Genomic DNA, 22,764 nt, shown 5'->3' with positions numbered 1-22,764 from the left:
GGGGGGGGGGGGGGGGGTGGCACACGCGGGAGTGATTTTAACTCCATTTTGTCAAAGCTGAACATAGCTATGGAGGTCAGAAAGTTAGTGAACAGTTCTTTCTAAAGCTACACTCCTAACCTATGAACACATCCCAAAAGTAGCATATTAAAATCAATTAAGTGAGATCTCACTGCAGCCTCTAAACCAAAACTCACCATTCCTCTTCATATTTGCTGCCAAATTTTCTAAGTGGAGGAACAGAAAAATCAAAACGTTACAATCCATAAGCTGTTCTGAAAGTGGGTCCATTTCTTGTAAAGCGGGGAAAAGGCTGACTGACTGAGGGTCACATCAGAACTTCACAAAGCTCTAAGAGTTAAAATGCTATAAATCATTTATTAAGATATTTTATACTCACAGTCTCCCCTATCTCTTGAGCACAAAGTCTAATTTTAATGTAACTTTTATGAATTTCATGTTCTCTGTATAAAAATTTAAAAACAATGGCAAGTATGAAGAAAACAAAGTTGCTCATGTCCCAATGCTCAAAGAAAACGTTGGTATTTATCCTTCTAGCCTGTGAGATAATGTTTTTAGAAGAAATAAAGGGCTTCCCTGGTGGCGCAGTGGTTAAGAATCCGCCTGCCAGTGCAGAGGACACGGGTTCGAGCCCTGGTCTGGGAAGATCCCACATGCCGTGGAGCAACTAAGCCTGTGCGACACCACTACTGAGCCTGCGCTCTAGAGCCTGTGAGCCGCAACTACTGAAGCCTGTGCGCCTAGAGCCTGTGCGCCTAGAGCCCGTGCTCCGCAATAGGAGAAGCCACCGCAGTGAGAAGCCCGCGCACCGCAACAAAGAGCAGCCCCCACTCTCCACAACTAGAGAGAAGCCCCTGCAGCAATGGAGACCCAATGCAGCCAAAAATAAATAAAATTAAATAAATTAAAAAAAAAAAAAAAAGAATTAAAGATTTCCTTAGCAGAAAGAATGCATTAATAAGTCAATGTGCAGTTTATGATGAATATAAAACATTCTTGAAATTTTTTACAGGTCTGTAACTCAAAGAAGTTAAAAATAAATTTATGCTCGTGGCTTCCACAGCATAGCAGAGGTTAAAAAAGTAACTACAGAACACAGGAATTCCCTGGCGGTCCAGTGGTTAAGACTTGGCACTTTCACTGCAGCGGGCCCGGTTCGATCCCTGGTTGGGGAGCTAATATCCCCGCAAGCTGCGTGGTGAGGCCAAAAGAAAGCAAAACAAAACAAAAAGAACCCTACAGAACAGCTATGCTGATTAATTCTGTAAGGAAACCAGTGCTTCAAGGAGATTCTAAAGCCAATTTCATGACAAGGACAAGTTACAATTACAAATATCTCATCAAGAAAACTGTCTTTATCAAATTACAAAGCTCAGATAAAGATTCTTGACACAATATCGTTTACAAAGCAAATAGCTAAAACTGATTAACTCTTTCATCTACATTACAACTCTAAATATTAGAGCCCACCCTCTCTCCAAGCCTAAAACTAGTTACCTATAACTAGGAAGAGACCCAGGTGTCCCTACAGCAAATCCAGTAATATATTCATCTGTACTTTTCAGTTTCCTATGAACATCGAAGACTCCCTATCAACAAACTCCCACGTGAAGTGTAGACAATGAAGATGAATCTAGGAAACCACATTACCTGGATCAACGAGCTTAAAGGTTCTATGGGAAAGGACACTCTTCATAGCAAAACAATTCAGATGCACGAACTGGACTTCAGGGAACAATCTTATCCCTAAGCCACAATGGACAAAGGAAAATGCAAAACAAAATGCACCTAAAAGGGGAAAGGAAAGGAACACTGACAGTAGCTACTGTCTATGTATGGCACTGCTACTCATTTTAACAGTGTGTCTTATTTGGTTGAACTGCATTACTGACCCATGAGATAAGTAGCAGGCCCATTTTTACAGATGAAAAAAGGAAATAGCATTATCAACACTGTACCAGGCACTATTCAGTGCCTAGCTTAAGTTATTTCAATTAATTCTCACATTACATTCCAAGTTGGTTATCTCCATTTTAAAGATGGGAAAAAAGACTCAGAAATGTTAAGGTCACTCAGTGATATTACCAATTTTTAAGACCAAAGGTTGGAGCTGTCAAACTTACCCTCCCAAGCAGTGCTTATAAACCCCAGTCAAGTCACATCATTCTTTCAAACCACAGGTTTCAAACCAATTTTAAGAACTCAAAAATCCTAGAATCAACTCTCAATTATGGGAAGACTAATTCTGTAGGTTTTGTTCAAAATTTCTTGTTTTGGAATATAGCCAATATTTAATAATAACTGTAAATGGGGTATAACCTTTAAAAAATTGTGAATCACTATGCTGTACACCTGAAACTTATATAATTTTGTGAATCAACTATACCCCAATAAAAAAATTAGCTTAAAAAATTTTCTCGTTTCTATTTTACTTGCTCTTTGACCATCTCAGAATGCCACAGCACAGTGTGCAGGTAAATACAGGATTATATTAATAGCAACCAACTAGCAGAATCTGTGTAAGTTCCACTCAGAAAGCCCACATAGAAAGTTAATTCTTGTTTCAAACGTATAGTGAGGGGCTTCCCTGGTGGCGCGGTGGCTGAGAGTCCGCCTGCAGATGCAGGGGACACGGGTTCGTGGCTAGGCACGTGAGCCATGGCCGCTGAGCCTGCGCGTCCAGAGCCTGTGCTCCGCAACGGGAGAGGCCACAACAGTGAGAGGCCCGCGTACCGAAAAAAAAAAAAAAAGTATAGTGAAATACTTGAACTTCCATGATACATTCTACTTTTAATTACCAAAAATAATCAAGAATCAAGGAATAATTCTGGACAAAAGAATGGTTCTCGTTGTTTGAAAATGAGGTATACAGGGACTTCCCTGGTGGTGCAGTGGTTAAGAATCCGCCTGCCAATGCAGGGGACACGGGTTCGATCCCAGATCCGGGAAGATCTCACATGCCGCGGAGCAACTACACCCGTGCACCACAACTACTGAAGCCTGCGCGCCACAATGAGAGAAGCCACCTCACCACAACGAGAAGCCCATGCAACTGCAACAAAGAGTAGCTCCCACTCGCCGCAACTAGAGAAAGCCTGCATGCAGCAACAAAAATCCAACGTAGCCAAAAAAAGAAAGAAAAAAAGAAAGAGAGGTATATAAATCCTCCCTAACACTAAAATAAAATCCCATGTGCTAAGTACTGTGAGGCCTGTAATACAGTAAGTCCCCTACATACGAACCTTCAAGTTGCAAACTTTCAAAGATGCAAACGTGCCCCTGTATGCCAGCTGCTGTACTCTACCACTGTACTCTTCAAGGTGCTGTACTGAAAGATTAAAAATGTTTTTTGTGTTTGTTTTTTATGCATTGTGTGAAAAGTATTATAAACCTATTACAGTACAGTACTGTATAGCCGACTGTGTTAGCTGGGTACCTAGGGTAACTTTGTTAGACTTACGACCAAATTGGACTTTCGAATACGCTCTCAGAATGGAACTCGTTCGTATGTAGGGAATTTACTATACTTGTTTGGGACAAAAGGGTTAACCAAATAAAACTTTCAGTTCATCTCATGTCCCAAGGATTAATATTAAACTCCCTTTATTACTTACTGGGGAGGAGGAAAATGGGAGTTGGAGGCTAGGTCCAAAAAGCAAAGAGAAGAAAAGTAGACAATCAAGCAGCTCAAAGTCAGTTATGAACCTCCAAAAAATTAAGTAAAAGCTCACCTTAAGAAGAAAGCCTTGAAGGGCTTCCCTGGTGGCACAGTAGTTGAGAATCCTCCTGCCAAAGCAGGGGACACGGGTTCGATCCCTGGTCCAGGAAGATCCCACATGCCCGAAGCAACTAGGCCCATGTGCCACAACTACTGAACCTGTGCGCCACAACTACTGAGCATGTGTGCCACAACTACTGAAGCCCACGTGCCTAGAGCCCGTGCTCCCCAAGAGAAGCCCACGCATAACGAAGAGTAGCCTCCGCTCGTCCCAACTAGAGAAAGCCCACGTGCAGCAACAAAGACCCAACACAGCCAAAAGTAAATAAATTAAATAAATAAATTTATAAAAAAAAAAGAGAAGAAAGCCTTTCATGCACGAGAATACTCTGAATATACTGAAACAAACTGGGAGGCTTATGATAACCTTCAAAATGCTCTTACCCTCAAAGTATTCGTTATTAATTCTAAGCAGGCCATTAAATGCCAGGTTTATAAACTTTATACAATATGGAATACCTGGGTATCATTCCACCCCTCTAACAAAAAATATATTAATTATACAGCAAAAGCTGTATAATACTCATATTAATTATACAGCAAAAGCAGAAACTTGCCTATACTTTCTCTTTACGTGACACTTCTTCTGTACATAATCTGTATTTTGAAAATAACTAGAAATTATCATTAGATTAGAAATTAGAAATGATGATGCTGTTAACCATGATCTGCGTTACTGTTACATACTTTTTTTTTTTTTTTTTTTTTTTTGCAGTACGCGGGCCTCTCACTGTTGCGGCCTTTCCCGTTGCGGAGCACAGGCTCCGGACACGCAGGCTCAGCGGCCATGGCTCACGGGCCCAGCCGCTCCACGGCATGTGGGATCTTCCCAGACCGGGGCACGAACCTGTGTCCCCTGCATCAGCAGGCGGACTCTCAACCACTGCACCACCAGGGAAGCCCTGTTACATACTTTTAAGCACACTGATACGTTTGAATTTTTCCAGAGGTTTGAGCATGTCAGTGGACATCCCCCGGTAATCGGCAATCCACATGAAGAGCATGAATTCTAACCAATTCAAGAGCCTTTATGGAGCACCAAGAGAGGGCAAGATACCAAGATGAAAGAGTCATCCCTGACCTCAATAAGGAGAGAAATTCAACCACAAAAAGGAACGAAGTCCTGATATGTGCTACACGTGGACAAACCTTGAAAACATTGTGCTAAGTGAAATACTCCAGACACAAAAGGACAAATATTATGATTCCAATTACATGAAATATCCAGAATAGGCAAATTCACAGGGACAGACAGCAGACTAGAGGTTACCAGGGGCTAGGAGGACGGAGCAACGGATGGTTATTACTTAATGGTTACAGAGTTTCTGTTTGGGGTGAAGAAAACTTCAATTTTCCAAACAGAGGAGTGGTGATGACTGCACAACACTGTGAACATACTTAATGACACTGAATTGTACTTTTTTTTTTTTTGTACTCTTAAAAATGGTTAAAATGGGGGAGTTCCCTGGTGGCCTTGTGGTTAGCATTCCAGGCTTTCACTGTCGTGGCCCGGGTTCAATCCCTGATTGGGGGAACTGAGATCCTGCAAGCCGAGCAGCATGGCACAGCCAAACAAACAAAAAAAAAGGGTTAAAATGACTTTAACCTAAAACTATAAAACTCCTAGAAGCTTAACAGAGTATAAGCTTCAGGGCACTGGACTAAGCAGTGGTTTCTTGGATAAGGCACCAAAAGCACAGGCACCAAAAGCAAAAACAGACAAATGAGACTCCATCAAACTTAAAATTCTGTACTTCAAAGGACACAACAGAGTGAAATGGCATGAGAGAAACTATGTGCAAATCATATATATCTATTAAGGGGTTAATATTCAGAATATTTAAAGAACCACAACTCACAAGAACGACAACAACAAAAATCTGATTTTTAAAAATGGGCAAAGGGGGCTTCCCTGGTGGCGCTAAGAATCCGCCTGCCAATGTAGGGGTCACAGGTTCGAGCCCTGGTCCAGGAAGATCCCACATGCCGCTGAGCAACTAAGCTCGTGCACCACAACTACTGAGCCTGTGCTCTAGAGCCTGCAAGCCACAACTACTGAGCCCACGTGCCACAATTACTGAAGCCCATACACCTAGAGGCCACGCTCCACAACGAGAAGCCACCGCAATGAGAAGCCCACGCACTGCAACAAAGAGTAGCCCCCGCTCACCGCAACTAGAGAAAGCTGGCGCACAGCAACAAAGACCCAATGCAGCCCCCCCAAAAAAAAAATTAAAAATGGGCAAAAGACTTCTGTAGGCATTTCTGCAAAGCTGACATACAAATGGCCATCAAGCATATGAAAAAATGTTCAACATCGTTAGTCAGAGAAATGCAGATCAAAATCACGAGAGATCACCTCACACCCATTAGGACCGTTACTATTAAAGAAGAAGAAAAGGGAATTCCATGGCGGTCCAGTGGTTAGGACTCCGAGCTTCCACTGAAGGGGGTATGGGTTCGATCCCTGGTTGGGGAACAAAGATCCTGCATGTCACGTGGCGTGGCCAAAAAAAAAAAGAAGAAGAAGAAACAAACAAAACGAATGTTGGTGAGGATGCGGAGATATTAGAATCCTTGTGCACTGTTGGTGGTGTTGTGAAATAGTGGGATCATTATGGAAAACAGTATGGAGGTTCCTCAAAAAATTAAAAATAGAACCACCATATGATCCATCAATTCACTTCTGAATATTATCCAAAAGAACTGAAAGAAGGGGGACTTCCTTGGTGGTCCAGCAGTTAAGACTCCATGCTCCCAATGCAGAGGGGCCCGGGTTTGATCCCTGGTCAGGGAACTAGATCCCACATGCATGCCGCAACTAAAGATCCGCACACTGCAACTAAGACCTGGAGGAGCCTAATTAAATAAATACTAAAAAAAAGAAAAAAGAATTGAAAGAAGGGTCTCAAAGAGAGATATCTGCACACCCATATTCATAGCAGCACTAGTCACAATGGTCAAAAGGTACAACCTGTGTTCATCAACAGATAAATGGATAAACAAAATATGGTATATACATACAACAGAATATTATTCAGCCTTTGAAAGGAAAGAAATCCTGTCACATGCTACAACATGGATGAACCTTAAAGATATAGTAAGTGAAATGAGCCAGTCACAAAAAGCCAAATACTGTTGTGAATCCACTCATACCTGAAAGTAGTCAAATTCATAGAAGCAGTAAGTAGAATGGTAGTTATGAGAGGCTGGGGTGGGAGGAAGGAGAAAATGGGAGTTGTTTAATGGGTATAGAGTTTCAGATTTAGAGGACGAAAAGGTTCTGGAGATCTGTTTCCCATTAATATGAATGCACTTAATGCTACAAAACTATACACTCAAAAATAATTAAGATGCTAAATTTTAGGTTATGTGTTTTTTACATTAAAAATGTAAATATTAAAAAATGGTTAAAATGGAAAATTGTTATATATATTTTACCACAACTTTTTAAAATTAATAATGCAATATACCAAAAACTGTTGAAGTGCATGGTATGTGAATTATATCTCAATAAAGCTGTTAAAAAAAAAAGGCAGAGGACAGAGTTTCACCAAATCCAGTGAGCTTCCCTCACTGGTTTACAGAAAACAGAGCAATTTGTTGGAAGTACCCAAAGCCTTGAGCAGAGGAGCCTACACTCCTGCTTCCTCCAACTTCTTCAACCCGGCCTCCAGGTGACAGCTCTTCTCTTACCCTTTCCAAAGCACACCACCACCACCTTGTAACTTCCCAGTTCCTTATTACATCTGGCCTCACAGGAAAATTAAGTTAAAGAAGCTGCAGTGACAGTCACAGGAGGGGGCACGGAATTCACGACTCACACTCCACGTTTAGCAGCAGAGCCCAAATATTAAAAAAAAAAAAAAAAAATCACACAGTAGACGTACAATAAACGTTAGGTCTCTGCCCTTCCTCTCCTCTTCTTCAAGCCCAGCATGTTTAAAACAGCAAATTCTCTGCTCCCATGCTGGGATATCCACTGGCCTAACTCATATGTGCTGGAGCTTAAACACAGGGCATAATTTAAAATGTGGTTGTCAATGCCTATCACCTACTACTAAACTTAAAAACATATCACAAAACTTTAACTAGGATAAGCGTATTTTGTTAAAATAATAAACATTTCTACAGCATATAAAAAGGATAATAAGATAAAGACCACATATATTAACAATCACCTCTGAGTGGTGGGACTAAAGGTGAGTTTCTCTCTTTTTTCTGGCTTATCTGCATTTTTAATAATGAATCTGTTACTTCTGTAATAACAAAAATAACTGGAAATCTTCAGAAAAATAAATCATTCTGGCTCAAAATTTCACTACCTCTTATACTACAGACACTTTCACACATTACTGCACTGAAGCTGAATTGGCACCATGTGAAACAGACACAATTTCCTCCATTTTGCAGATGAGAATGAGCTGAGGCTCAAAACAGTGACTTGGTCAAAGTTTTATAGCTAGTAACAGACCAAGGATTACAATTCAGGCCTTCAACTCCAAGCCTGGGGTCCTTTCCATTCCATCACATCTTAAAGGACAATTTGCATTATTTTTCATGATACTGTATTAAAAAAAAAAAAAACCCTATGTTGAAACTGTTTTAAGTGCACCTGCTACATAATCTTGGGCAAATAACCTCGGGAGCCTCAGTTTCCTCATCTGAAAAGTGAAGTGGTTGGAAAAGAAAGATATTCTATCTCACCAGCTAATCTAGCCTCACCAGCTAATGGATTTTAAGTCTAGATACCATCTAAGGAGAAAATAACCCCGTGGGCAAAAATGAATGGTTGGAGAGAAGTTCAGGCCTATGCTCTGGGCCAAGGGCCATTGTTAATGGAAACAGGTGGTGGACAGTCAAGACGAAAGAACCGCTGGGGAAACCATAAACTTCCAGGTTAAAACAACAGCTGAAAGCTCCTGCTTCGCTTTCCTAACAGCAACGCTTCAATCCTGGCTAACTCATGATTAGAAACCACATACTGTAAGTAAAGCTAGAAGAATATAAAAACACGGGGGGAGGGGAGGGACCTGTAGCAATAGTTTACGCACGCTATGGTAACTGGATGATTTTCCAAGTGGACTCTTTAATGTTAAAACAGAAAAAGCCCTTGGTGGTTCTCAGAGACGACTCTTCCTCAGCAAGAATTTAAGGAGAAACTGAAAACTGCGTACCACTCTGAGAGATGCCACACTTGTGGAAAAGAGCCAACCCAACACTTGTGGAAAAGGTGAAAGAATGAAATTAAAACTTCTTCGATCTACAGAGAATCAAAGAAAGCGAAGAGACCTTTCTTAAGGGTGAAGTTCCTGTAAACGATTCATCGGGTACCTGTTACCTCCTACACCGCGGACATTATAAAGCACTCCACACTATCGGACACTATTATACAGCCTTCTCCCTCGAAGGTAATAAAACTGCAGAATTAACTTTGCTGGCGAGAAAAAGATTCCATTTTGCTAAAGCAGGCTCCGAGCAAAATCGCACCACCTTCCCCTCAACTATGGGGATGAGCCTAAACCAAGGAGAAGCTACTTAGAGCCAGTGCAACCGTCTTAGAGAATTAAAACAACATCCTGCTCCGAGGACCACAACCAAGACACCAGCGGCTTTAAATCCAAAACCAGGTCCTTAGCGAAAAAAGCTCCTCACCGTGCTCTCCGCGTTCCCCGTTGCGAGAATCCAGCCCCGCTACTAGGCCATAACGGGTGAGCACCTGACGTGGGGGGGAGGGCGAGCCAAGGCCCTAGCGGATGTGGGACGAGGAAAGGGGGGCCCTCGAAGCTCCTGAGGAGAAGCGCAACCCTCCAGAGGCGGGAGTCCTAGGGAACCCCCCCCCAAGGGTAAGCACCAAGAACACGTGGGGCGACAGGAGCAGGGAAGGGGTGTCCGGAAGCTGTGTCTGGCACGGCGGCCGGAAAAAGGAGGACGGAGCTATCCCTGGGCACGGAACGGAGCCCTCACAGCCCGGAGAATGAAGGCAAAGGGCGCGGAGAGAGGGGCAAGGCCACGAGGAGGGCGGGTCTCCCTGGGCGCGGGGGCACGCGCCAGGCCGGCGCGGCGGGACGCGGGTAGCTGAGGACCCCGACACAAGGCAGGAGATCGCTGACCTGCCTCCGAGGCGCGGGGAACCAGGAACGGGCGCGCCCAGAGGGCCCTGTGACCCGCGGCCGCCCGGACCGGACCCGCCCCGCGGCGCCTCCCTCCTGCCTCTTTCGCTCCCTCCCTCCCACCCGCGGCCCGTTATCCCGCGGCCGCCGCACTCACCAGCGGCTGCACCTGAGCCCGCCGCTGCCTCAGCTGCTGCCTGAGCCTTCGCTGCCGCCGCCGCCGCCGCCTCCTCACTGCTGAGGCCGAGTCCCGGGGGAGCCTCCGCGTCCCTCCGCCGCCGCCGCTGCCGCCCGAGCAGATCACCCCAAAATGGCGGCACTTCCGGCACCTACCACCGGCGGGGAGGGCCGACGAGGAGGGGGAGGGCGGCTTGAGGGAACGTACCACCGTGGTGCGGCCGGCAGCGCCGATCCGAGCGGAGCAATGCTCAGGGGCGGGTCGAGCGCCCGGCGCTGCAGCGCCCCCTCGGGCTGGGGAGTGGAGAAGCAGCACCGTAGGAGCCCCCGGGGCCTCGGGCGGAACCCTCAGCTCAAGGAGCGGCAAGGGCACGTCTCTTTGTCTCGGAGCTCTGCTGGAGGAATACTCCCGGCCTGAGACCCTGAAATTCTCGGCTCTCCACAGTTCTGGATGAACTAGTGGGCAAGGATCTCTACTTGGCACTGAATATGCGCATAATAAAATATTTGATAAATGAATGAATAAGTGAATGGGATGGTGCTTGGCCAGCGCTGGGCACATGACACACCCTCCTTTCTACCCCAGCAGATAAGCAACAGGATCCAGGCCTTCCTTCTCTGCTGAGATGTGGAATGTGAGTGTATTGCAAGCTTTCAGAGTTAGGGGAATGCTTTCTAGCAGCATGATCAGCTGTGTGAACTCACAACCTTGCAAAAATTCTTGCAGCGCCCGGAAGCTCATAAGTGTTCTGTTAAGAGACTGATGTTCCAGCCCTAACCTGCTTCTCCCCCGACTAAAAAAATAAATAAATAAATAAATAAATTCAATAACCCAGGTTAGGTCCCTGAAGACCTCCTTCAGAGTGACCCAGGAATCCCAGGATCTAGGTGGAATGCGTTCGTTCGTTCGTTTAAAAGGTCATTTATTCCACAACTTCTACACCTTGTGGGACAGTAAAATGCAGATAGAGAAAGAAAACTTACTTCAGGGACCTTCTGGCCCCAAACATGCAAATAACTCATGGGTTTGCAAATGACTTCTCTGTAACATCTGGCTTCCCAGAGCAAATAATTCTTCCACCCACAAATACTGATTATACCCAACCTTACCACAGAAAAATAAGTGGACTCCCAAGCAGAAGCCTCAAAGGCTTTCCCATGTGTTGGAAGCACCTCTTTCCCCCGTGGGGGGGAAAAAAAAACTAACCACAGTGTTTCTGGTACCATATAAATCTGAACAATTAGCCCCTAAATTGTACACTATCATATTCCTTAGTTGTATGGTGTAGTTTATCATTTTATATACACTTGTAATACTGATATATGATCTTGTTCTTGTTAATAGTTTTATGTGTAATTTACTGAAAACATCTTACATTTATAGACCATTATAGCTTATAGAATGTCACATACATTACCACAATTAATTTTATATTTGTCTCCCAGCTGCTGTAGATGGTAGAAACCTTTTTTTTTTTTTTTTTTTTTTGCCGTACGCGGGCCTCTCACCACTGTGGCCTCTTCAATTGCGGAGCACAGGCTCCGGACGCGCAGGCTCAGCGACCATGGCCCACAGGCCCAGCCGCTCCACGGCATGTGGGATCTTCCCGGACTGGGGCACAAACCCGTGTCCCCTGCATCGGCAGGCGGACTCTCAACCACTGCTCCACCAGGGAAGCCCTGGTAGAAACCTTTAAAGGAGAGAATCTGTCCCGTTCTTTTTTGTGCCATAGAATCATCCAGATATCCATGTGGTTCACCTCCTCACCTCCTTCAGGTCTTGACTTAAATGTCACCTTCTCAGTTGGGCCTTCCCTGACCACCCTATTTAAAGTTACACACACATACACCTGTGTTTCCAGTCCCTCTTTGCCACTTTGTTTCTATCCAAAGCACTTATCACCATCTAACATAGTATATTTTGTACTTCATATTTTACATATTTTATTTGTAGTCTTCTCACACCAGAAGGTTAAACTCTATGGGGATAGGGATCTTGTCTGTTTTATATCCTCTGGGCCTAAAATAATGCCATGTAGGTGCTCAATAAATACTGGGGGTTTTTTTAATTTGATTTCCATATATTGTGAAATGATTACCACAATAAGTTTAATTAACATCCATTATCTCATACAGATACTTTTTTTCCTTGTGATGAGAATCTCAAGATCTACTCTGTTAACAACTTTCAAATACATTGTAAAGCTATGTTAACTATTGTCATCATGTCGTACATTACATCCCTAGTACTTATTTATCTTATAACAATAAGTTTGAACCTTTTGACTACCTTCATCCAACTCCCCAATTCATCAATAAATATTGTTGAATTAATGAATAGACATACCTTGGTGCTGAGTATGAAAAAAGAGAATGAATTGTTTAGCATCCAGAAACTTCCTGCAACCTACCATGAGCTAAATGAGAGCAGGGACCACACCTATTTTCTTATCCTCTTGTCTCTCCAATGCTTTTCACAGTGTCCAGCTCAACAGATATTTCTCAAAGGGCGACCAGTAACCTTCCCGATTTTACCTGCCCCTTGACTTAGGGCCACTCCTTGCAGGGCGCTAGTGTCATTCTTGCATCTAGTTACCAAGCAAGGCCAGAGTCCATTACCCCAGAGTCGGGTGGAAGAACAATTACATGAAGAACACAGATTCTTCTAACTTCAAAGGGCTTCCCAATATAGACAAAACACTAAACGGTCCAAATACAAAAAAGCCTGATGTGAGATATAAACGAGTATGAAAAGCTTCCTGCTTCATTTTTTGCCTTCCAAATTGATTAAGATTTGTTTTTAAAAATGTTAACAAGGGTTCAGAGAAGCAAGCCTTTTCCAAGTGCTGGTGGGAGTAAAATTCAGATAGTCTGTTTGGAGGAATTTGAAAGTTTACATATCTTTCTAGGAGCTTTTCTTAAGAAAATAATCAGGATAAGAGCAGAGATGTACTAGTACTTCCCTGGTGGTCCAGTGGTTAAGACTTGGACGCTCCCAATGCAGGGGCATGGGTTCCAACCCTGGTCGGGGAACTAAGATCCCACACACCACACCATGCAGCCAAAAAAAAAAAAAAAGCAGACATGTACTGATATATTATGGATCATAACATTGTTGGAATAGCATAAAATCTGATAAAAAAAGTATATACTTGATATACTTTATCAAGTATATCATACACTTGATAAAGTATATGATATAGCCATAGCCTAGAATATTATATATATTTTCAAATAATGATACAGAAAAATATTTAATTGTGGGCAAATGTTCATGACACATGCTTAGTGAATAAAGCAGGTAACAAATTAACAGGTACAGAACAATCCCATTTTTGTTAGAGAATGTGTTCATTGAAAGAGACAAAACCTAGAAAGAATATTTATTAAAATATTAACAGTGCATCCTCATCATCACTCGGTATTATCAGTCCTTTAATTTTAGTCATTCTGGTAGAAGTGGAGTGATACTTTACTGTGGTTTAAATTTCTGTTTCCAGACTTCCCTAGTGGCGCAGTGGTTAAGAATCCGCCTGCCAATGCAGGGGACACGGGTTTGAGCCCGGATCCAGGAAAATCCCACATGCCGCGGAGCAACTAAGCCCATGAGCCACAACTACTGAGCCTGTGCTCTAGAGCCCGCGAGCCACAGCTACTGAAGCTCATGCACCTAGAGTCCCTGCTCCGCAAAAAGGGAAGCCACCACAATGAGAAGCCTGTGCCCGCTCACCGCAACTACAGAAAGCTGGAGTGCAGCAACAAAGACCCAAAGCAGCCAAAAATAAATAAATAAATAAACTTATATAAAAAAAATTGTAGGACCTTCCCTGGTGGCGCAGTGGTTGAGAGTCCGCCTGCTGATGCAGGAGACACGGGTTCGTGCCCCGGTCCGGGAAGATCCCACATGCCGTGGAGCGGCTAGGCCCGTGAGCCATGGCCACTGAGCCTGCGCGTCCGGAGCCTGTGCTCCGCAGCGGGAGAGGCCACAACAGTGAGAGGCCCACGTACCGCAAAAAAAAAAAAAATACTCTTAAAAAAAATCTGTATTTCTGAAAAGTGGGTTTGGGGATAAGGAGGGAACTTTTCAGGTTATATACTTTAAATAAAGCAAAAACTGTAAACTATCTTTTGACACAGTAATTCCACTTTTAGGAACCTATCCTAATATAGTAGTTCTAAATATAGAAAATACAGAAAAAAATTTCATGCTAGAAATGTCTTATAACAAAAATTTGGAAATATCCTGTATGTCTAATAATAGAATGATCCCATTATGGTATACTAATTAGGTTTATTAGAAATGATAAATACAATGTAATAATATTGAAAATGCATATGGGGACTTCCCTGGTGGTCCAGTGGTTAAGACTCCATGCTCCCAATGCAGGGGGCCCCAGTACGATCCCTGGTTAGGGAACTAGATCCCGCATGCCACAACTAAAGACCTGGCACAGCCAAGTAAATAAATAAATATTAAAAAAAAAAAAAAAAAGACAGTGCTTATGGCACATTTAGTGGGAAAAAAATCATGATACAAAACTTTATCAACATGACACTAATGATTTTTTTAAATGGTACACATAAATCACATAGCATTATCATATGGCCCCAAAATTCCACTCTTATATAGAAATCCAAGAAAAATTAAAGCATAAATTCACACAAAAACTTGTATATGAATGTTCACAGGGACATTATTCAAGATAACCAAAAAGTGGAAACAGCCCAAATGCCTATCAACTGATAAACGGAGAAACAAAATGTGGTATATCCATACAATGAAATATTATTTGGCAATAAAAAGAAATACAGTACTGATATTGCTATACCATGGGTGAATCTTGTAAACATTATGCTAAGTGAAAGAAGCCAGACACAAAGGACACATATTATATGATTCCATTTATTTGAAATGTCCAAAACAGGCAAATCTATAGAAACAGAAAATAATGGGTACCTAGGCCTGGTGGGTTGAGGGGAAATGGAGAGTGACTACTAATCGGTATGGGGTTTCTTTGGGGGATATGAAAATATTCTAAAACTGATTGTGATGATGGTTGCACAACTCTGCAAATATACTAAAAACCATTGAACTGTACACTATAAATGGGTGAATTGTACGGTATGTGAGTTATATCTCAATAAAGCTGTTATAAAAAAAATTGTAGGGGCTTCCCTGTGGCGCAGTGTATGGGGTTTCTTTGGGGGATATGAAAATATTCTAAAACTGATTGTGATGATGGTTGCACAACTCTGCAAATATACTAAAAACCATTGAACTGTACACTATAAATGGGTGAATTGTACGGTATGTGAGTTATATCTCAATAAAGCTGTTATAAAAAAAATTGTAGGGGCTTCCCTGGTGGCGCAGTGGTTGAGAGTCCGCCTGGCGATGCAGGGGACACGGGTTCGTGCGGTCCGGGAAGATCCCACATGCTGCGGACCGGCTGGGCCCGTGAGCCATGGCTGCTGAGCCTGCGCGTCCGGAGCCTGTGCTCCGCAGCGGGAGAGGCCACAACAGTGAGAGGCCCACGTACCACAAAAAAAAAAAATTTTAATGGTACACATGGAAAAGAAAACTGGAAGAAAAAACAAATGTATTTGAGGTGGTAGGATTATGCTACTTTCCTGTATTTTGCAGTTGTTATGAATATGTATTACTTTTATAAGGAGATAAACCTTTTTAAAAAGCACAAGATGCACGTTTCAGAGTACTATTTAAATATAAATAATCAGCATTACAACTATTCCTCCCGCCTATTTGCAGGTTTTATATTTAAGTTTATCATAACATGTTTAATATTAATACATTTTCATAAATAGTGTAGATAACATTTATATATTTCACTCCACACACACACACACACACACACATACTGATTGCAGTTTGTGCAGGAGGAGGCAGCCATGAATTCAGGCAGATGGGGGATGGGTTGGGAAGGAAGGGCCAGATGAACCCAGGTCCCCTGTTTGTCCAGGATCAGGGCCTCTCCAACAAGCCTCTCTACTTACAAGCTCAAAGTCCCTTCCAGTCTCTCCTTCAGGGCTCCCCCTACCAGAGAGTCTCCTTGTCATGTCTCCCCTTTGGTGGGTCACACCCTCACCTGGGATAACAGTCCCCTCCCTCTGGCCGGTAGTTGGGGAAGGTGTCACAGGCCCACTGGCCATTGGCCAGGGCCCCGCCTCCCTCGGTCGGGGTCATAGTTTCACACGCAGGGGTCAGAGACCTCCTCACCTGGAGTCACAGCCCCCTCCCTCAGGAGGGGGGGGGTCAATGGCACAGGCAGCGATCACAGTTTCACACGCGGCAAACTCACAACCTTGGTCCGAGAACGCGCCCTCCCTCGTCAGGGGTCCCAGTTTCCCGCCCGGAAAGCCCTGGTCCCTCCCCTGAGGCCGGCGGCCCCTCCTCCCAAGACATGGTGCCGGTCCCACGGGGCCCAGGCTCTCCCGAAGTGTCCCTGGGGGCCGGGCCCGAGGTCTCGGTGCTCAAGAGGCCCGCGCCGGCCGTGTCGCCTTCGCTGGAGGTCGCGGACGACTCGCAGTCCTCGGCCTCGCCGCTCTTCTGGCCCTCCTCGCGGCCGCCCCCCGCGAGCCCGGGAGTGGGCAGGTCGTCGCTGCGCCGGGCCGGGTAGGGCAGGATGGCGGCCGGCACGTTGCTGGAGGCCGGCCTGGCCCGGGTGCTCTTCTACCCGACGCTGCTGTACACACTGTTCCGCGGGAAGATGCCGGGCCCGGCGCACCGCGACTGGTACAACCGTATCGACAACACGGTGCTGCTGGGCGCGCTGCCGCTGCGGAACATGACTCGTCGGGTGAGCCGGGCCGGGAGGCCGGGCCGCGCCGGGGCTGGGAGCCAGGCGAGCGCCGCCCGGGCTTCGGCGGCCCTTTCTGAGCCCCCTCTTTGCCTCGGCAGCTGGTACAGGACGAGAACGTGCGAGGGCTGATCACCATGAACGAGAAGTATGAGACGAGGTTCCTGTGCAACTCCCCAAAGGTGAGGCGCCGGGGCCCGTAGGCAGAACTGGGGCCGAGGCGCCCCGCCGGCCTCGCCCACCACGCAGGGCCTGGCGAGCCGGAGGAGGTTGGGGGAGGGGGTGCTGTAGGTGACCTTGCCGCAGAGACAGGCGTCCCAGGCTTTTTTGCCTCCTCAGGGAGGATCTGGCCCTCTAAGCTTAAATGGCCGCGGCTGGGGGTAGAAATTAATTGTGAAATAAAAACTGATGTGAAAGGCATTTAAAAGTAGAGTTGACAAACTTTGATTATTCCTTTGTGCACAAATGTATTCTTAATTTCGGTAACTCAAATCAGTAACCAGAACTGAAAGGCAACTTTTCTATGGCTTGCTTTCATTCATTTGACACTTACTCAGCACTAAGTATGGATCAGACATTGTTAAGATATTCAAGATGAAGGTCCTATAAACTGTAAAAAGAAAAGCTACGGCCAATCCCCAGTAAATTTATCATAAAACAACCCATTGCAAAAACTGCGTAGGGTTCATTTGGTTTTGATTTGAGGGAATTTTATATATATGTTAGAGATGATAGTGGAACTTCAAAGCACTGTCATAAATAAAGTTCAGGCCTAAAACATAATTTTCGTTAGATGTGAATGCTTATTTGTGGAACTGTTCATAATGGTTATTAGATGTTGCCCTAGTGTTTGACTTCTATTAGCACTGCACAATTATTTTCTTGTTTACTGTACTGATAGAGCCTAATGAACATGCAGTTATTTCAACTGTAGATTTTTTTGAAATCTTAAAAAAAATATTGATCAGTGATGGCATACATTTTTAAAGAATGGGTAACAGTTCCTTGGATTTCCCACAGTATTTTGCCACAAGACCTCAGGAGTTATTAGCCAAAATGGTGAATGTTCCTTAACGTGGTCCATCCTGCGAAGCAAGTCACGAAAGTGCCCGTCTCTGGGTGTGAGGCAATTGACATTTGTGAGCAGCTATCTTATCCCACTAGCCTAGAGAAATCTCCAAGGCAGTGGTTCTCACATTTTAATATGCCTAAGAATTACCTGGCAGTCTTGTTAAACTAGCAGATTCCTAGGTACAACCCCCCCCCCCGAGATTCTGACTCAGGCACTTTAGGATGGGGTCCCAGGAATCTGAACATTTAGCAAGCTCCCTAGGTGTTTCTGATGTAATTGATGTATAAGCCCCATGCTGCCAGATTTTGCTGTTTTTTGTTAATTCCATGAGCTGTATAAAATATTGACCCTCATTCGGAGTCGTAAGTTTCTGGTTTGCTAAAGTGATTAATATCAAGAGTAGCTGGAGCCTACCTGAAGTCTTAAGGCAAAATTTTAAAAAAGTTGCCCAGTTTGCCAGAGGCCTTATTTCTCGTTTATTCTTTTCTTCCTCCTAAGTGATAATATTGCACTAACAAAAGTAGGTGCATTATTTTAATTTTAAAATAACTGTTTTCTACCACATACCCTCTCAAAAAAAGTGGTAAAAAAGAAGAGGCTTATGGACAGAGAAACAGAAAGTTCTTGCAAAACGTAGTAGTCCAGCTTTGCAGCTGGATCATGCGAAAATAGTTACACAGCTTTTGTAGCTGAATTTTATACAGCTCGTATTTTGTAGCTAAAGATTCAAATACTTTAGCTTTGGTACTAAAGCTCCTAATGGTACTTTAAGAACACTTTAAATCTTGGATATAATCCTAACTCAGTAGCATTGCTGTCGTGTGATGAAAGACCAGCCATGTAGGTCAGCCATTTTAAAGACATTTCTGAAAGAAGTTTCTTTTTAGGCAAACAGTAAACAGTATATTCACATTGTAGTAAACCGTGAAGCTTCCTTGTTGTTTTGCTGCCTCTTGGGAGCCCATCTTCCTACCATTCACATCAGGCTTTTTTCATTTTCTTTTCTATGCTGGTGGACCTCGTTCCAGGAGTGGAAGAATGTAGGAGTCGAGCAGCTGCGGCTCAGCACGATAGACATGACTGGAGTTCCAACCTTGGCTAACCTCCAGAAAGGAGTCCAGTTTGCTCTCAAGTACCAGTCGCTAGGCCAGTCTGTCTACGTGCATTGTAAGGCTGGGCGTTCCAGAAGTGCCACTATGGTGGCAGCATATCTGATTCAGGTAGAAAAGGTCTTTCTGGACGGGTCCCTTTACAGCAGATCTCCAGTCTACTGGCAGACCTTGCTAGGAGCCATGTTCCCAATTTCAGGCTGTTGGGAGGTGGAAAGCACCTGAACTTTGCAGACAGGCTGACCTCTGGCTTTGTCACCGGCCAGCTGTGTGACCTTAGGCAAAAGTGGCTTCCCCTCTCCATTGCTCAATTTCCTCAAACTAAATACGTTGTGAAGCTTGAATGAGAAAGTATGTCAAGCACTGACCTAGAACAAGCACTCAAAAAATGGAGTTGCAAAGGATGCTAATACCAGCAGAAGGCTAGAAACACTTGTTATAAACATGTCAGGAAATCTAGTTCTGTAGATAATAGTGCTGATCACTTACAGCTCTACAGGAATCACGTTTCTTTAAGTATTTCAGAGTAAAGTTCTGGACATTAATTTCTAGAAACAGTGGCTCCAACAGAATTTTGCCTATCAATTTGTTATGATCGGCAGGTGGGATGCTTTTAAAAACATTTAGAAGCCAGTACTCTAGTCCATGCTTTCCTGTTACAAACCCCCGGCTCATTTTTGTTACCTGTGAGGCCCCTGCAGAGCATTTACTAAGTAATGTAGATAGTTTAAGGAAAAAGGAAATGTAAAGATAAACAGCCTGGCCTTGTATTACTGTGGACTGGTGAATATATGATTTAACAATACTAAAGCTTTGGTCATTAGGACTCTGTTTTGCTGGAAACTGGGTGTCAGGAGATATTTTGGGCAAAGTGAGAACTGAACCAGCAGACTAAAAATCTATACTTTCTTGGTTCTATTGAGTTCTAAACCAGTAAGTATCCTGAGGACACAAAGATAGCCCTCCTAGTTAAATTTTAAAAGTACTCTTTTCTAGACATGGTGACAAGTTGCATAGAAACATCAACTGTGTACTCTTTCCAGGAAACTCCTGTAACCAACAGCCCAGCTCAGAGAGGACATCTAGTAGGCCCGCTTGAATTTAGGATCTCAGCTTCATGTGTTCAACCTTCTATTTCCAGGGTTTGGCAGAATAAAAATTAGACAGAAAGACTGATTTGTGTCCCCCCCTTTACCTCCCCCAGCCTATTGCATAGAATTGTGGGACTTTGACTGAAGGGGTTAAAGTGCTCTCCCACTTATAATATGTGGGGCATAGCTTTTAACTCCCTGCAAAGTGGAATTTTTAAAAAAATGAAATTCTGAGAGCCCTTTAGCACTTGTTATTGGGTCAAGGACACCTTAACACCTGGTCCTTTCTTTGTCTGATTTCCCAACCCTGCACTTCAGGTGTACAACTGGACTCCAGAGGAGGCCGTAAGAGCCATCACCAAGATCCGGTCACACATCTACATCAGACCTGGCCAGCTGGAAGTTCTCAGAGAGTTCCACAGGGTGATCACTGCAGGAGCAGCAAAGAATGACACTTGTCACACATTGCAGATGTGAAGTACATGGATTAGAAAGAACTCAGGACAACCCTGGCTTGCTACAGAATGAAAATGTTTAACAGGACCAAAGGGGCTTAAGCCCAAACTTGATGTAATAGAAATGTGCTAAGTAACGGTTACTTTCACTCCCTGTGTCTTGTTTCATTTTCTTGAAATAACACTGTTGTGTGACTAGGAAGATTTAGTGTGGCTTCTATTCACGGGGTCTGGGGATATGGGACAGGGATAAGGGTTTATTTCCAAAGGTCAAAGAAATCTGTCGTGCACCTGATGTTGTGCCTAATGATATTTACCCCCATAACTCAAAGACGTTTAACACTAGGAAAAGAGAAGAGAAATACTCAGCTATGGCTCTTTGCCACTGTCAGAATCCTAATTCACTGGCCCCATGGGGCTCTCCTCACTTGGAGCAGTCATCCTGTATGCAGACAAGGAAGGATGGGATTCAATCAGTATTGTGACTGACTTAGAAATGTGTGGGTATGTAATTAGTTTCCCTTAGGAAGTCACCCCTTCAGAATTCAAAACAGACACACATATCCCTTCAAAAACTTTTATTTGTATGAACAGTTCCTAGCTCTTGGCTTAGCTTAGAGCTTTTAAAAGAATAGAGACCTTATATATTTGAGTTTGAAAAAAGTTTCTGCGATTAATCAGAAATAATCCTTTCTACTTCTTTCTGGCTTACTCCTTGGAATAGGCCAAAAATAAAACCAAAGTATACATTTCTTGACAGACAAATGAAAAACAACAGACAGACGTCCTCACTTCTAGGGTAGACTCTTGCTGGTGAAGGACACCTTCAGCTTAGTCCATTCTCCCAACCAAAGCCTGAAGGAGAACTCTAACACCTAATTCTTTGTGGAAAAATGACCAATTAGCCACTTAACAGGCTATGGAGAAAAAGGAAGACTAGGCATCTTTCCTTCTGTCCCGGGATCAGGGGTGCTTCTATGTAACACTGATCAGGTAAAGAGGGGAGGCTGTGCCTAAGGGCGGAGAAGAGGCTTGCTCTACGTGCTCTGTAGGGAGGCACAGGATTACAAGGGGATGGCGAACGGGCTGGCCTACTCTCAGTTCAAGCAGCCAGCTGAGAAGCAGCAGTCTAAAAAGCCCCAAACGGAACACCCTTATGAGTTCAAGGGTTGAGGCGCTGCCTTTCTAACATGTGCCAAAAAATAACATAGTACCTGAATGGGGGCCTCCGGGACTTTGAGTTTGGATGGGTAGGTGCTGGAGAAAGGGAGGGCAAAAGTCAGCCACTCTTCCCCTCACAGCCTTAGGCCAACACGAACTGCAAATTGGTAAGCAGCACCTTAATGCCTCTAGTGACAGTTACAGCCGAAGTGGCAGGATCAAGCTTGTAGGTGTTGGCATCCCCCTTTTTATATCGGTCCCGAAAAACATAGATGCTCCCATTACAGCTGGCAATCTTCCAGAGGGATGGGACAGAGCTCCAGGCCTCAGGAAGGCAAAGCCGGGTAAAGCTGTCTAGCAGGGGATTGTAGCACACCAGGGAGTCCCCTTCAGCCACGATGAACACCAGATCCTTATGCACAGCTGCGTGCATGCGGCCAGCAAAGGGCAGCATGTAGGGTTTCACGTGACACTTGTCTGTCTCTGTGTCAAAGCACTGGATGAGTCGGGACGGTTTGGTAAAGAAGTCCAGGTCATTCTCCTCCCCCCCTAGTAAGTAGATGATCCCGTTGAGGTTGGCACCAGCGGCCCCTGACACAGCCACCTCTAACTGGGTTGTCTCAGTCCAGACGTTATCACCTACCCGATAATAGATAACTGCATTGGAGAGGGTATCCTGCAGTGTCTTGCCACCCAGTGAATATATGGCATCTTTCCCGGGCACAGACACCAGGGTGTGCTGGAGTCGGTCACGGGGCAAAGGCGCACACCATTCCCAGTCCACGGTGGCATTGTTGCACTTCCACATGCGCCGTGGGATGGACCCTCCCACCACGTACAAGTCTCCGCCATGCTTGCAGGCTGCAGTGATCTGGTGGCACAAGCTGTTTTGGCCACTTACACTGATGGAGTCATCTTCTGCACAATGTAAGGACACAGCCAACGAGTGGGTACGAGATGACTCTTTCC

At 44.4% G+C, this 22,764-nt stretch overlaps 3 protein-coding genes across 5 annotated transcripts in view; 1 reads left to right on the top strand and 2 right to left on the bottom strand.

The window, feature by feature from the left end:
* Positions 1-10,324, bottom strand: part of CELF1 (CUGBP Elav-like family member 1) — a 74,863-nt gene extending 64,539 nt beyond the window's left edge. The window contains exon 1 of the mRNA XM_007455728.1: positions 10,070-10,324. The gene's annotated coding sequence lies outside the window, so the exon portion shown is untranslated. The remainder of the gene's footprint in view (positions 1-10,069) is intronic.
* Positions 10,325-16,520: 6,196 nt separating this feature from the next.
* PTPMT1 (protein tyrosine phosphatase mitochondrial 1) lies at positions 16,521-20,833 on the top strand. Its single transcript, XM_007455727.1, has 4 exons — positions 16,521-16,907; positions 17,009-17,089; positions 19,008-19,199; positions 20,498-20,833. The coding sequence occupies exons 1-4, from the start codon at positions 16,734-16,736 to the stop codon at positions 20,654-20,656; spliced, it is 606 nt and encodes a 201-aa protein (XP_007455789.1). The 5' UTR covers positions 16,521-16,733; the 3' UTR covers positions 20,657-20,833.
* A 364-nt stretch (positions 20,834-21,197) lies between these two features.
* The window catches only part of KBTBD4 (kelch repeat and BTB domain containing 4), a 5,121-nt gene continuing 3,554 nt past the window's right edge, over positions 21,198-22,764 (bottom strand). For all 3 annotated transcript variants that reach the window (XM_007455723.1, XM_007455724.1, XM_007455725.1), the window contains one exon: positions 21,198-22,764. This exon is cut by the window's right edge and continues 52 nt beyond it. In XM_007455723.1, the coding sequence (XP_007455785.1) occupies positions 21,938-22,764 (827 nt within the window). In that variant the 3' untranslated portion in view covers positions 21,198-21,937.

Source organism: Lipotes vexillifer, unplaced genomic scaffold, assembly GCF_000442215.2.
Source record: "Lipotes vexillifer unplaced genomic scaffold, Lipotes_vexillifer_v1.1 scaffold977, whole genome shotgun sequence".
Classification (NCBI taxonomy): Eukaryota; Metazoa; Chordata; class Mammalia; order Artiodactyla; family Lipotidae; genus Lipotes; species Lipotes vexillifer.
The sequence above is the reverse complement of the archived record's forward strand: the minus strand, read 5'-3'. Positions and strand labels throughout refer to the sequence as shown.